This window comes from Mustela nigripes, chromosome 8 (genome assembly GCF_022355385.1).
Source record: "Mustela nigripes isolate SB6536 chromosome 8, MUSNIG.SB6536, whole genome shotgun sequence".
Lineage (NCBI taxonomy): Eukaryota > Metazoa > Chordata > Mammalia > Carnivora > Mustelidae > Mustela > Mustela nigripes.
Window position 1 is genome coordinate 42,299,469 of NC_081564.1, and position 14,222 is coordinate 42,313,690.

Here is a 14,222-nt window from a genome sequence, read left to right on the forward strand (position 1 = left end):
AACTCCAAATACAATATTTCTATACACAGAAAATGTCAAACATAAGCAAATACATAACACAAATAAGAAAAATGTTATTTTTGAGACTTACTTTGTAAGCTGAGCTAATTCAAATTCTAATAATCTCTTTGCTTCCAATAAAGTATTTATTTCCTGTTTCATTTGCTTTTCTTGACCTTTTAAATTGTCTGCTTCAAATGCTTGAGTCTTCAATTCATTCTGTAATAACAACCGCTTGTTTGATTCCTGCTCCAGTTGAAGGGACAGATTCTTAACCTGTGAATGAGAAAAATAATTGGGATCTTAAATTCCACTATTTATTTATTTATTTAGACTTATTCATTTGAGAGAGAGAGAATGGGGGGCAAGGAGGGGAGAGTGCAAAGGGAGAGAGGTACTTTTATTTTCTAAAAGTATTTTCACCTATAGCCTCCCATTTTAAGTTTAAAGACTATCAATACCTCGGTCCCCAAGTTTCCCATTACTACTCAATAAGTCTTTTCTTCTCTGGATACATCAAGTCCTTTTTTGTCCTTCACTTTAGGTAAGGACACTTCACTTCGCTCATTAATCACTCTTTTATTATCATCACCACTGATAATGTTCCCTTTACCAACTCTGGCTTCTGACTCTCAGACAATTAACCTTTGAGGTCTTACTCAATAATTAAATAATGGTAATATCTCATCCCTCCTATAATAAACCACAAGGATATAATATCATTTTATCTTTTTATTTACCGCTTTCTAAAAGTGTACCCTGTGCTTTCTATCAATATAAACTGGTCAAAACTCTGTGGTTTAACACTTTTGTTGAAATCTAAGAGCAACTGTGCCTCTTTGGGATTACGAGGTAACTTTACAGTAAAGGTTGTTTTTGTTTTTTAAAAGCAGAATGGTGATGGTCCCAGGGTTGGAACTGAGACCTGCCTGGGGCTTCCTATTCAGCGGAGAGTCTACTTCTTTCTCTCCCTCTGCTCCTGTGGGTTCTCTCTCTCTCTCACAGTAAATAAAATCTTAAAAAAAAAAAAAAAAGCAAATGGTCAGATTCTTCAGGGGAGGAGCTAAAACACTTCTACAGAGTTGTACTGTCATAGTGCAAAATGACATAGACCTTATGGTGTGAATGTTCACTAAACTATTTGTAGAGGAAAATCCTAGGAGGTAAGGGTGTAGTGGTGACCTCAGAGCAGTGAATACATATACATTCAGGTTATTTCACTCAAATCTTCTCGACGGTGTTTAAATTACAGAAAATAACTTTTCAGTCATAATTTATGATTGCTTCTCTTTTTTAAGATGAATAAAACCAGTACTATTCTTCTTACTTCATCCTCCATCCTTTCTTTATTTTCAGTCAAATGCTCAAGCTTCTGCTGAGATTGTTTCAGATCAACATCTAGCATTGAACACTGTTTCTCAATCTGAACAACTCTATTTTCAGCCTTCTCTCGAGCTTCTCTCTCTTCCTTCAGCTTTTTTTCCATTTCTGTGGAAAAAAAAAGTTATACATATTTTCATTTTCATGGGCTGTATAAAACAAATTGGTGCCAAAAATCCCTACTGTTTTTGTCCTGGGATTCTAATAGAGCTATTCACTATAGAAGTCCTAATGTTATTTGAATTGTTTGTATAGTAGGATCTTTAAAGGAAGGGGGTTATAAATTGTAATAAAGTAATAAAACTCCTAAATCCAGCCCATGCCAATGATATGAGAAATTATTCAGAGCCATTTTCAGACCAGAAGGTGAAAATATAGCTGGGAAAAAAGTGAACTAATAAGAAAAATGGGGGTAGTGCGGATAAAAGCAGAAAAGTAAGGCAGTGGTTATTCATCTCTACCTTGCATTGTTCCAGAACAGTGGACTTAAGGCCGATAGGAATTCTAATTTATGCATCTCTGATAAACAAGATTCCATGGTAGTATAATAATACCTACTTTCATCATTAGCAGAAGATATTAGCCTACAGTGAGGCTCCTTTTTTGAGATTTGGTAACTAAAGTTCTGAGAGGTTAAATTTCCAAGGTTTTAAACCTATTAAGTTGCATTTAAACCTACTAATTTGCACCAAATGACTCAAACTTAATGAGTCTGCTTTTTTACTCTCAGAGCGTGACCTCAAGGTGATAAAACAGAAACCATTAGAATAGAACTTCCTCATCTTTCCCCCCAAACCTACCAACAACTTAGCCACACCAATAATCATCACCTCTTAATTCCCACCTCTAATCAAACATAAATCTATCCACTTCTGTTCTGGACTCTGTTCCTTCAATTATTTCATCTCTTCTCTGCCTCAACAATTACCTGCTTCCAAATGAATCACTGCCATCAACAGAATAATCTTATTATCTCCCCTCCTAAAATATCCTCTACTGATCTCATATCCCTTCTCAGCTCCCATCCATCTCTGTTCATGAACCTCTGAAAGAGTTATCTACATTTATTGTCTCCAATGCCTCATCTACTACCCATTTATTACTTTCCATTTGGCTTTTATCTCCTGCATTCCACTGAAACTGCTCTGTATGATAACCAACGACGTCCACCTTGTAAAATGCAGAGGACACACAATGTTCATGTCTTCATCTTTACCGACCTTAACAGAATTCAATATACTGAACAACTTCCTCACTTTTCTAATACTCTTCAAGTTCTAATACCATACTCTTTTGGCATTCCTGTAACCCCTTTGGCTGTTCTTTCTTGGCTTCCTTTGCTCGGTTTTCCTCTTTTATCTGACCTCCAAATGTTAGGCTACCTTAAGGGCTCCTTATGATTCCTTTTCTATTCTGCCTTTTTTCTTCCCTTAGCTGATCTCATCAAGTTCTCCATATAGCTCTATATGTATGGCTCCTGAACTGTACCTCACCTCTGAGATCCAGACATAGACTATTTGATGTCTCCACCTATATATCTAATATGCTTTTCAAAGTTCACATATCTAAACAAACAACTTTATTTCCCTCCCCTCCTAAACCCCTCCAATCTCAAGTCATCTCAAAGTCAGAATGTATTAACATCTGTCCGGCTGTTAAAATTAAAAAGCTTGAGTCTTGATTCCTTCTTTTTCTTCTTTCCATCCAATTCTTTACCAACTCTTACCTTCTGTATGTCCATTTCTTTCTAGCTCTACTACCACAAATGCCTACAGACTAGAGCATTCTAGTTGATCTCCTTTTTAAACTGTTTTCTCTCTCAAAAGCATTTTCCACACAGTAGTAGGAGTGGTCTTTTAAAGACATAAATTACACATTCCAGCACAGCTCAAAACACTACAATGGCTATCCACTATTCTTAGAATAAGAGTATTAAACTTATCACTTCTTCTACCTGGAACATACTTCCTCCTGCTCTTTCAATAGATGGTTCATTTTGACTCATATATTTAGTTCAGAGAGGCCTTTCCTCAAAATCACATCTAACATAGCAATTCCTGGAAACTATCACATGGCATTTTCTTCATATTAATGATTACAATCTGTACCTATTTTCATTTATTTGCTTTTTTGCTTATCTCCACCATTAGAATATAATCTCTAAGAGACAGGGTCCTTATCAGTCTTATTCTGTGGTATATACTCCCAGGTATGCCTGGTCTATAGTAGACAGCCAATAATTAACAAATGTGAAAGAAAAAAAAGTAGTTTAATATGGCTGAAACACGAAATACACATAAGAAAGTGCAGAGCAGCAAGGCTATAAAGAAAGATTAAGTGCTAACCCAAAGATTCTTTATGTCATGAGAAGTCTGACATGTATCTTGCAAACACTGAAAAGACAAAAGGATTTTAAGAATGACTAGCACAGTTAAGATTTTAATTTCAAAAAGATTTTTTTTTTCAGTTAAGATTTTAATTTCAAAAGTGATCACTCCTGGGGCGCCTGGGTGGCTCAGTGGGTTAAGCCGCTGCCTTCGGCTCGGGTCATGATCTCAGGGTCCTGGGATCGAGTCCCGCGTCGGCCTCTCTGCTCAGCGGGGAGCCTGCTTCTCTCTCTCTCTGCCTGCCTCTCTGCCTACTTGTGATCTCTATCTGTCAAATAAATAAAATTTTTAAAAAAAAAAAAAAAAAAGTGATCACTCCTAAGTGGGAATGATAGACTGACAAACAGAACAATTCCTGGCATAGAAATAATTAAAAGTTTGCTGCAACAGATCAAGCAAAGGGTAGACATCCCCATGAACTAAAAGAGAAAAGGAAAAGAATATATTGTTTATATTACTTGGAAGCAGAAATGCTAAATGATTCTAAGACTTCTGGCTTGGGTTCTTGGATGTTGCATATCACCATCTTTAACCATAATAATAATATTTCCTGGTTACTGAAAACTTTCTTTTTTCTTTCTATTTATTTACTTTAGAGAGAGAGAGTGTGCAAGTGGGGGGAGGGAGAAGAGAGGGGGGACAGGGAGATAAAACCTTAAGCAGGCTCCCCGCTAAGTGCAGAGCTTGATGCTGGGCTCGATCCCAGGACCCTGAGATCGTGACCTAAGCTGAAATCAAGAGTCAGTCAGATGTTTAACCAACTGAGTAACCCGGGATCCCTCCATTTATTGAAAGCTTTCTATGTACAGGCACTTTACATGCATTTGTTCACTTAATATCTTTTTAATAGTCACAGAGTAGCTTTGTTTGATTGATTCGAAGCCTAGACTGCTAAAAACTATACAGCCATCAACTAGCATCATGAGAATAAGAGATAAGAGTAGGTTCGACAGATAAAATCTTATGTTTTTCCCTTGAATGAACTGAATTTAATATATTTTTAAAAGATTTTATTTATTTTGAGAGAGAGTATGCAAGTGGGGGGGAAGCAGAGGGACAGAATCTCAAGCATATTCTCACTGAATGCAGAGCCGACATGGGGCCATTGGGGCTCAATCTTGTGACCCTGAGGATCATGACCTGAGCCAAAATCAAGAGTCAGACATTTAACTGAATGACCTACCCAGGCATCCCTTGAAAAAACTGAATTTAAAGTGTCAAGTGACACTTGCAGATTGTAGCTGGTTATGAAGAAGTGCAAGGTGAAAAAAAGGAAAATGCCTCTTTCTAAAAGTCTGGCTCTAAAGGGAGGGAATAAAACAATGGCAGTTAGTAAGGATCATGTATTATTACAGGAGTTTTACTTTATCTTTTTTTTTAAGATGTTCTTTATATGATAGAGGAGAGAGAGAGAGAGCACTCAAGTGGGAGAGGGGCAGAAGGAAAGAAGCAGCAAACTACCAGCTGCGCAGGGAGCCTGATGTAGGGCTCAATCCCTACCTGAACCTAAGGCAGGCATTTAACCAACTGAGCCCCCAGGTGCCCACCCTATTTATCTTTTTTAAATGGAAGGGACTTGCACATGTTCATAAGAAAGGCTTCAGGGGCATCTGCATGGCTCAGTTGGTTAAGTAGTCTGCCTTTGGCTCAGGTCATGATCCCAGGGCCCTCAGATCCAGCCCCATGGCAGGCTCCCTGCTCAGTGGAGAGCCTGCTTCTCTCTCTCTCTGCCCCTCCCCACTGCTCATGCGCTTTTGCTCTATCTCAAATAAATGAATAAGATCTTAAAAAACAAACAAGAAAGGATTCAGTAGAGGAAAAGGGTTAAGGATAAAGAAGAGGAAAGACAGAAGATGAGATAGGAAGAGACTAACTCTGAGTACAGCTAGCATGGATTAGCCAGAACAAGAGGAGGATCAGTATCTTCTAAGATGAAAGACAAGGAAGATGAGTAAAGAAGTAGACAGGCTAATTAAGTAAGAGAACAGGACTTTGGGAGTTCAACCTATGCTTTCACTATTTCTTTTTGAGATAAAAGTTCAACTAAAAGTGGAGTGATAAAGAAATGGCATATACATCTGAGAACAGAAATAAAAGTCTGAGAGAAGGACAATGAATGATGTACTAAAAACTGACAGCTCAAATGAAGTTGAAGATAATGCATTGGGCTAAGCCCCATCTAAAGAATTACTTGAAGTGAAGAAAGTTTGTTCGTTGTTCTGCTCTAAGGTTGTGTTTAGAGGCATACCCAGAGTACAGTGGAAATACAAAGAAATTAGAAAGTTGAGGGTACAAAGCAAGAAAGCAAAGGAACAAAAAGATAATGAGTTCCAGAATGGATCAGGAAGGAAATGAAGGAAAGGGCTAAAATATACTAGGACCTAAGAGAGATTCCAATAACATTTATAGGAAATGGAGGGTAACAGAATGAGGGGAAATAGAACGAGAAATTTAATAAAATGGAAGGTATTGCAGCGCCTGGGTGGCTCAGGCTGGGTGTCCCAGGTCTTGATTTCAGCATGATCTCAGGAGTGTGAAATAAGGCCCCATACTCAGCAGGATGTCTGTTACAGACACTCTCTACCTCTACAACCCCTGCAACTAAAATAAATAAATAAATAATCTTTTAAAAGGAAAAAATAAGGGATCAAAAGAGAAAAAAAGAGAAGTATCTTTTTACTAGATCACAATTTATAATTTCTAAGTGTTTATACTATTATAAAATGAAATCCTAAATGCATTCTTTTGGTAGGCATTACTAAAAAAATTAATCATGTAGAAAATATTAAAACTGACACTTACCACACATTGCAACAGACTTTGCCTCTTCAATAGATTGATGTTTGTCAGTTAAACGAGCTTTAGTTACTTTATGTTCATTTACCTCTTGTTCTAAACGTTGTTGTAATGATTTAAGCTTATAGTTTAAATCTATCTCTAAATTATTTTTTTCCTGTAAAATGAAAATGAGTTATGTAATACACTATGCAAAAGACATATTATTAAATATTACATTATTTAGTATTCTGTAAGAGATAATATATGAATCACATGGGCCTGAAATGTGATATCATATTTACTTAAATATTTTTATTTAGTACATAATTTTATTTTTCATACTTTCTTGTATATTTCATATTATTTCTAATGTCTTACTTTAAAAAACAAGATAAGCACATATAAGTAAAAGCAAAATATCACCCCCACCACTCCTGGAAGAGTTGTGGTGGTGGTTATATTCAAGAGGGCTCAATGTTAGGATCAGAAATAAACAGGACAATTCTTTGGTTCACTAAAAAAAATATGTGCTGCTACTTTAAAAAAATTTAAATTCAGATTAAAATCTACACTAATTTACATTAAATTAAGATTAAATTAAATCTACACCTAGATTTACATTGCCTTGACAAAAGGACAGGTCAAAAAGTATTCCATTTGTTTGGGTGCATCTTCTAATCTTCCATCTTTCATCCTACATCCGCATTTACATCAGGCTTAGTGGTACTACTCTGATTATCACAAAACATGTCCAAAGGACAAAATAAGTGGTGCATTTTCTGATCATTTATCTGAGGATCTAGTAAACCTATATTTCAGGGAGGAATTGAAAAATGTGAGAGCCAGATCTGCATATTATCTATTTAATCCTTTTCTTAGCAAGGTAAGGACAGAGGACCAATGATATTTCTGATTAGTGAGAAAACTATAGATAAAGGGCAAACATATATGCTCTTTACTACTTTGCTAACTTTTACCATTAGAATGGAAAAAGTACACGTGGTCTACCATACAGCTATCCTTTGTTTTCTTTTTTCATAAGGCTAGTAAGGTTCAGCACCTTCATCTTACCCAAGTACAAAAACATGGGAGGAAAATTTCTACATGAAAAGATATTTCCAGGGGCACCTGGGTGGCTCAGTGGGTTAAAGCCTCTGCCTTAGGCTCAGGTCATGATCCCAGGGTCCTGGGATCAAGCCCTGCATCAGGCTCTCTGCTCAGCAGGGAGCCTGCTTCCCTTTCTCTCTCTCTGCCTGCCTCTCTTCCTACTTGTGATCTCTGTCAAATTAAAAAAAATAATAAATTTAAAAAAAAAAGAAAAGAAAAGATATTTCCGAACCAAATTAATTTGTGATGATCAGATAATATCAAATATCTAGTACTCTTCAAGGTTAAAAACAAACAAAAATAGCACAATAAAAAGCACTAAACACACATACACCCCCATAAAACCACCATCAACTATAAAAAGTTTTAGAAAGTTTATAAATATTAGGAATTAAGAATGAAAAAAAAATGAAATCTATTTTATAAAAATACCTGATAGTCAGTACACAGTATCTCATAATTGGCACATGTTAAATCATTTACCTTTTCTGAGTGATTAAGCATGTCTTGAGCTTCTTTTCTTTCTCCTTCCACTCTTTCAAGATTATGTTTGAGATGCTTCACCTCCTCTTGTAAAGATGTAATTCGAGCTATTAAGTGAGAAGAAAGTTCAAGTCACAAAGTCATCAAAAAAAAAGAGTCTGTTTTTCTTTTTCAGAATGACCATTAAGACAAAAAAGTTTTAGGGGCACTTGGATGACTCAGTTGTTAAGCACTGGACTCTTGGCTTTGGCTCAGGTCATGATCTCAGGGTCAAGCCCAAACATGGGCTCCACACTCGGCATGGAGCCTGCTTGAGATCCCCCCGACCTTCCCCTAGAGCTCACGCATGCTCTCTCTCTAAAATAATAAAGAAAATCTTTTAAAAAAGGACAAAGTTTTAAAATTTCCTGATTAGGTAGAATTTATTAAATTATAAATTACTATTAAATTTTTATTATCAAAATATATTTTTATTTATAATTAATTTATTTGATGTTTTCTTGGGAATATATACAATAACTACAATGTGCAGTAATAAAAATGTTAAGGCTCATTGAAAATCATCCAGTATATATTCCTCATTTCACAAATGATCAAAGAGATGGAGCCTGAGCTTGGTCCAGAAATCAGACAGGAGTCCTTATTAAGTGTTCTTTTCCATCATATTAAGAGTAAGACCCTTTAGTTAATTAAGGCAAGTATTCAGTAGTCTTTATGTGCCAGACATTCTGAAAAGTCTTAATTACTTTTAAGCTCAGTGAAGCCATACTCTGTTTTTTATAGGAAACTGAGATTTAAGGAATTCAAGTGCTCTAAATGACACTTGGTTTTAACCTACCACCTGGGGCTCATGCCATGCAATGATGGCAACTTAAATATTCAGTAACTCTCTTCATTAGAACATGCTTGAGGCCTTACATGTTTTTAATGCATAAGTATTTAATAAATGCACAAGTTTAACTAGATTTAACACAGAATCTAGTATTAATGAATATAAGAACCTATTTTCTTATTCTGTGATTCAAAGCAACCTAGGATTCAACAGGAAATGGATAAAGCACCCCAAAAAAGCCAGGAAAAATCCTATACTGCTCTAAGTTCAGTGTTTAACTTGCTGGACCTGCCAAGATTTCAATGTATTCTACCTGTCTCTATATTTTAGTGTTTCTGAACTAGTTCTTTAATGAACAAATGACTATCACATCTTTGGCACCTGAATGCTTTGCTGGGCTAGTTCTAGGATTGAGAGAGCAATGAAACAAATTTATTTAAACACAAATTTACAGATAATACTGGCATTATGTTCATGTACAAGAAAGAAACACCCACCAGTTTCTTTCAAATGACTGAGCAAAAAATAAAAATTATTTATGTGTTTGTATGGACAGAGAAAAAGCTAGGGTGGCAGTATGTTTAAATGTTGAAGTACTAGCAAAAAAATGCTTCCTTCAGTATTTAAAATAAATAATAGGCTTTAAGTATCTGTACAAAGATGGTAATTTCAGGTTAAACAGAATTTTTCATGTAGAATAAGATTAATATAAACCAACTCCTAAGAAGAAAAAGGAAAATACAGATGAAGAATCCTATATAGAATCCTAATAAGCTTATGAAAGACATATTAAATAAAAGTTTTTTCATTTATTCTATTTTTAAAAACATGCCAAGAAAATATAACTTGTGTAATCCATAAAAACAAAAAGGCTTCATATATAAAAGTTATAAAAATATTGTGAAAGGAGGAAGAACCAAAATTTCAGGTATCATAACACAAACTGACTGAAACATTTAAGCTTCAGAAGAGAAGAGGGAGTACCTTCACGATTTAATCAGACAATTTAACAGGTCACAATAAAGGTAAAAGTACAAACTGGACTACATTGAAAAGAACAAAAAGTAAGACCTCCTGTTCGTAAGCAGACAGCATTTAAAAGTGAAAAGGCAAAACAAAGAGAGGGAGAAAACAACTATGATACATGTATTTGATAGAGGACTAATACCTAGTGCTCATAAAAAACAATAATAGCAAACAATCCAATTAAAAAAAAGAGGCAAAAGACATGAACAGCACATCACAAACTATCAATAAACATGTAGAGCTGCTCAATTTTAGACACCAGGAAAATGCAAATTAACCCATAAGGAAATACCATCACACCCCATTAGAATGGCTAAAACATCAATGCTGACATATTCAGTGGGGAATGAATATTGTCCTTAATGAGGAAGTGGAGCAACTGGAACTGTCATACACCCCTGGTGAATGTAAACTGGGGTAGCTACTTTGATATATACAGGCATACTCAGAAATACTGTGGGTTGAGTTTCAGACCACAGCAATAAAGTGAATATCTCGATATTAATTCAACTGAATTAATTTTTTGGTTTCCTGGTACATATAAAAGTTACACTTACACAACACTCTAGAGCCTATTAATTGCACAATAGCATTTTGCCTTAAAAATGTACATACCTTAATTTAAAAATACTTTTTGCTAAAAAATACTGACCATTATCTGAGCTTCCAGGAGTCAATCTTTTTGCTGGGGGAGGGTTTTGCCTCCATGTTTTGGCTGCTGATCATGGTGGTGGTTACTAAGGTTTGGGGTGCCTGAGACAATTTCTTAAAATAAGACAACCATGAAGTTTGCCATATCGATTGACTCTTCCTTTCACAAGACTTCTCTGTAGCATGAATGCTGTTGGACAGCATTTTACCCATAGAACTTCTTTCCAAACTGGAGTCAATCCTCTCAAAGCCAACCACTGCTTTTGTTTAGGAAAGATTCTAAACCCATTATCGTCATCTCAACAATCTTCACAGCATTTTCACCACGCGTAGATCCCCTCTCAAGAAACCACTCTTTGCTCATCCATTAGAAGCAACTCTTCACCCATTCAAATTTGATCATGAGTTTGCACACATTCAGGCTCCACTTCTAATGCTGCTTCTCTTGCTGTTTCTACCACATCTGCAGTGACTTCCTCCACTGAAGTCTAGAACCCCTCAAAGTCACCCGTGAGTGTTGGAATCAATTTCTGAAATTCTGGTAATGTTAATATTTTGACTTCTTACCATGAATCATGAATGTTCCTAATGCCATCTAGAATGGTGAATCACTTCTAGAAGTTTCCAATCAACTTTCCTCTGATCCATCAGAACAATTCTCTCTATGGCAGCTGTGGCTTTATGAAACATAGTTCTTAAATCACAAGACTTGAAAGACAAAATTACCCTTTCATCCACGAGCTACAGAAGGAATGTTAAGTTAACAGGCATGAAAGCCACATTGATCTCTTTGTACATCTCCATCAGAGCTCTTGGGTGACCAGGTGTATTGGCAATGAACAGTAATATTTTGAAAGAAATCTTTTTTCTGAGCAGTGGTTTCAGCAGTGGGATTAAAATATTCAGTCAATCACTTGTAAACAAACGTGGTGTCATCTAGGCTTTGTTGTTCCATTTCTAGAGCACAGGCAGAGTAGATTTAGCATAATTTTTCCGGGCCCTAGGATTTTCAGAATGCTCAACTTCAGAATGGCTTCAACTTAAAGTTACCAGCTGCATTAGTCCCTACGAGGAGAGCTAGGCTGTCCTCTGAAGCTTTGAAGCCAGGCACTGACTTCTCCCCTATAATTGTGAAAGGCCAAGACGGCATCTTCTTCCGATAGAAGAAGGCGATTTCATCTACATTGAAAATCTGTTGTTCAGTGTAGCCACCTTCAGTAATGATCTTAGCTAGATCTTCTGAACCACTTGTGGTTTGTTTCACTTTGCACTTTGATGTTTAAGGAAACCTCTGCCAGGTTCAAACTTTTCTCCTGCAGTTTCCTCACCTCTCTCAGCCCTCAAAGATTTGGAGAGAAAGTTAGGCCTGGCTCTGAATTGAGCTTTGGCTTAAGGGAATGTTGTGGTTCCTTTGATCTTCTATCCAGACAACTCAAACCTTCTATCAGCACTAAGACTGTTTTGCTTTCTTATCATTCATGTGTTCACTGAAGTAGCACTTTTAATTTCCTTCAAGAACTTTTCCTTTGCATTCACAACCTGGCTTACTATTTGACACAAAGGCCTAGCTTTCAGCCTATTGTGGCTTTCAACATGCCTTCCTCACTGAGCTTAATCATTTCTAGTTCTTGAGTTAAATAGACACGCAACTCTTTCCTTCCCTTGAATACTTAAGCAGTTATTGTTGGTAACTGTGAACTGGCCTCATTTCAGTATTGTTGTGCCTCAATGAACAAAGGCCCAAGAAGAGAGAGAGAGAGAGAGGCAGGAGAAAGGCTGGCAGGTAGAGCAGTCAGCACACACACAACATTTATCAATTAAATCTGTGATCTTTTATGGATGTGGTTCATGGCACCCCAAAACAATCACAATAGTAACACCAAAGATCACTGATCAGAGTTCATTTTAATATATGTAATTATAATGAAAAAGTTGGAAATATTTAAAGAATTACCAAAATGTGACCCACAGACATGAACAAATGATGTTGGAAAATAGTGCTAAAAGACTTCCTCAATGCAGGGTTGCTGTAAATTGCTCAATTTATTAAAAAAGGCAGTTATATCAAAGTGTTATAAAGCAAAGAGCAATAAACACAGCAGGTCTATACTTGGGATATTTTTACTAAAACTAAACACATTCTATGACTCTGCCACTCCTAATTGTATACCAACAAAACGCACAGGTATGATAACCAAAAAACATGTACAAGAAAATTCCTATAAGTGCTATTCATAATAGCCCCCAAATGGAAATAACTGCAGTATACATGTTTTTTACCATAGAATAAATGATAAACTGCAGTGGTCATACCTAATAAATGGAATACCACACAGCAAGAAGAACAAACCATTGCCTATACAACAATACAGACAAATCTCATAAACATAGGAGTAATCAAAGAAACCAGACACAAAAGAGTGTTTACTGTATGATTCTATTCATAAAAAGCTCAAAAACAAGCAATCACTAGTCTCAAGTGAGCATCAATAAAAATACTTCAATGGACTAACACATTTCAAATATATTAAAATCCAGGAGTTCATAAATATATTAAAAAATGTCACTGGGCATCTTTGGAGGATAGAGAATCCTTTATTAAAAGGAATGAATCATGTATTTCATCTTTCTTTTATAAGCTGTACCTCTATGTACTACATGAATGATGAGAAATGCTTATCTTTTTAGCAGTATTCCAGGTAACAAATGAATGAGGAATGATAAAATTTGGTCATCACAGCTGAAAACTCTTAAATAGACACAGGATCTAGGCAACAATCATTAATGGCTACTAATATCACAAAATAATACAGCCAGATTTTATCTGCCTCCTGGTGCTTAAATAATATTGCTTACAAGTATTCTTGCCAAAGCCCTACCTAAAATAGATCAAGTCTCCAGAAGTTCTAGCTTAGAGTACCAGAAGAGACAGAGCAACATGTTAACTGACAGCAGTAGACAGAATCAGCAAAATTCAGAAGGAGATGTTCAATAAAATAAATTTTAACTTAATTTCTTCACATAACAGCAACAACAAACTAAAAAGAATAAAAAAGGGAGGGGGAATCTATAGATAAAAGAAGCCTAAGGAACACATTAATGAAATGCAATGTGTAGACCTTGATAGGATCCAAATTCAAACAAAATAAATACAAGAACAGCAACAGATTATGGGACTGCCGGAGGAATGTGAGCACTGACGACCAGGTATGTTACAATATTGTCACCTTTTTTCCAGGTTTCACGATATTGTGGTTATTTTTTTCTTTAAGAATCTTTAAGACATACTGAAATATTTATAAACTAAACAAAGTAAGGTCTGAGATTTGCTTCAAAATAATTTAGTGTCAGAGGTTTTGGGTATAAAAAAAACAAGACCGGCTGCTAGATGATTACTGAAGCTGGATGTTGAGTACACTGAGTCATTATAATATTCTACTATGGTATATGTCTGAAATATTCCAAATTACAAAGTTAAGAAGCTGACTAAACAATAGTTTTTTAAAAATCTTTTTCAAATGGTTAATTTAAAAAATTCATTTTTTTTGCATTTCAATCTAAGAATCAATAACTTAACT

The 14,222-nt window shown here is 35.7% G+C and overlaps 1 protein-coding gene across 3 annotated transcripts in view; it reads right to left on the reverse strand.

The window, feature by feature from the left end:
* ROCK1 (Rho associated coiled-coil containing protein kinase 1) overlaps positions 1-14,222 on the reverse strand; it is a 148,404-nt gene that overhangs the window by 33,219 nt on the left and 100,963 nt on the right. For all 3 annotated transcript variants that reach the window (XM_059409313.1, XM_059409314.1, XM_059409311.1), the window contains exons 17-20: positions 8,136-8,242; positions 6,570-6,720; positions 1,328-1,488; positions 92-276 (exon numbers count right to left, since the gene is read on the reverse strand). In XM_059409313.1, the coding sequence (XP_059265296.1) occupies positions 92-276; positions 1,328-1,488; positions 6,570-6,720; positions 8,136-8,242 (604 nt within the window). The remainder of the gene's footprint in view (positions 1-91; positions 277-1,327; positions 1,489-6,569; positions 6,721-8,135; positions 8,243-14,222) is intronic.